Source organism: Condylura cristata, unplaced genomic scaffold (assembly GCF_000260355.1).
Source record: "Condylura cristata isolate star-nosed mole 26May11 unplaced genomic scaffold, ConCri1.0 scaffold00032, whole genome shotgun sequence".
Lineage (NCBI taxonomy): Eukaryota > Metazoa > Chordata > Mammalia > Eulipotyphla > Talpidae > Condylura > Condylura cristata.
The window spans coordinates 20,802,199-20,803,254 of NW_004567133.1; the positions used below are offsets into that span (position 1 = coordinate 20,802,199).

Consider the following 1,056-nt stretch of genomic DNA (forward strand, 5'->3'; position numbering starts at 1 on the left):
GCCCCAGGGTGGCCTGCCGTTCACACGGTCCCGCCCAGAGTCCGGGGGTGTCTGTGGGTAGGGGTCCTGGCCCTTCCTGGGAGAGCCCCCCACTCCCCGCCTTGGACTTTCTGTGGGAAAATTCAAGGCTGGAACTGGCTCTTCAGGTTTGGCTCTGCAGACCAGGCCTCGGGGGGCTCCCCGGCCGGCCCCCACCCCACCCTGAGTCTGGAGGAAGCGCCCACCTGCAGGGTGCGGCCAGAGCAGACTGTCCCCAGGCCCGGACAGCCGCGGGGGTGCGCGGCCTGGCGCCCTGATGGAAGGCGCCTCCACTGTGGGGGCTCCACTCCAGCCAGCGGGCCGCAGAGTTGGGAACGCCGCTCCCCGCCCGCAGCAGCCCAGCGGGGGCTGAGTCCCCAGGGCGAGGGTCCCCACGCGCCCAGCACCCCCTTCTGGTGACCAGACCCACTTCCTGCTCAGGCGTGGGCAGCTGGCTCTGCCCTTGCTGTTGGGTGGGATGGGGGTGGACGGCGCCTGGGCCTGCGGGTCTCCTGGCAGGGGTGACCCTGGGTGGGTGGGTGGCCCTGGGGGAGGCGCCGGCTGGGCCCGGCAGGTGCGCCTGTCCCTGAGGGCCCCGGGATGGGCCTCCCTGGCCTGTCCTGTGTTGCCGGGTGGCCGCCTGCCCCGGAGGTGTGCCCAGCCCCAGGGTCAGCACCTGAGCAGGGCTGGGGCCTGCGGGGCACTGCTGGCCTCTCGGCGCGGGCCGGCCTGCCTGTGCCCTGGTCACTGTGGCGCCAGGCTGCCCCGAACCCCGTCCTCTCGTCCACTCGGCCCCGCCATTCACCCCGACTCCGGCCTGCACCCCCGCCCCCACCGTGACAGGCCCACAGACCTCGGGCTTCCCTGGCTTCCGCTCGTCAGGTCCAGCAGTTGGGGACTTCGGTCCTGACCAGTGGTCAGTCCTGACCGCAGGTGTGACCAGGGCACCTGAGGGACCGGGGCGCGGGGTGGAGCTGCTGCTGCGGAGCTGCCCGGAGGGGGCGTCCGGCCGGCCGAGACTGGAGCGCGGGCAGGCGC

At 73.6% G+C, this 1,056-nt stretch overlaps 1 protein-coding gene across 1 annotated transcript in view; it reads right to left on the reverse strand.

Moving 5' to 3' along the window:
• MPG (N-methylpurine-DNA glycosylase) overlaps window positions 1–455 on the reverse strand; it is a gene marked incomplete at its 5' end in the record, with an annotated part of 7,220 nt that extends 6,765 nt beyond the window's left edge. Inside the window, one exon of the mRNA XM_012731609.1 lies at window positions 225–455. Within this exon, the coding sequence (XP_012587063.1) occupies window positions 225–455 (231 nt within the window). The remainder of the gene's footprint in view (window positions 1–224) is intronic.
• Window positions 456–1,056: the final 601 nt, after the last annotated feature.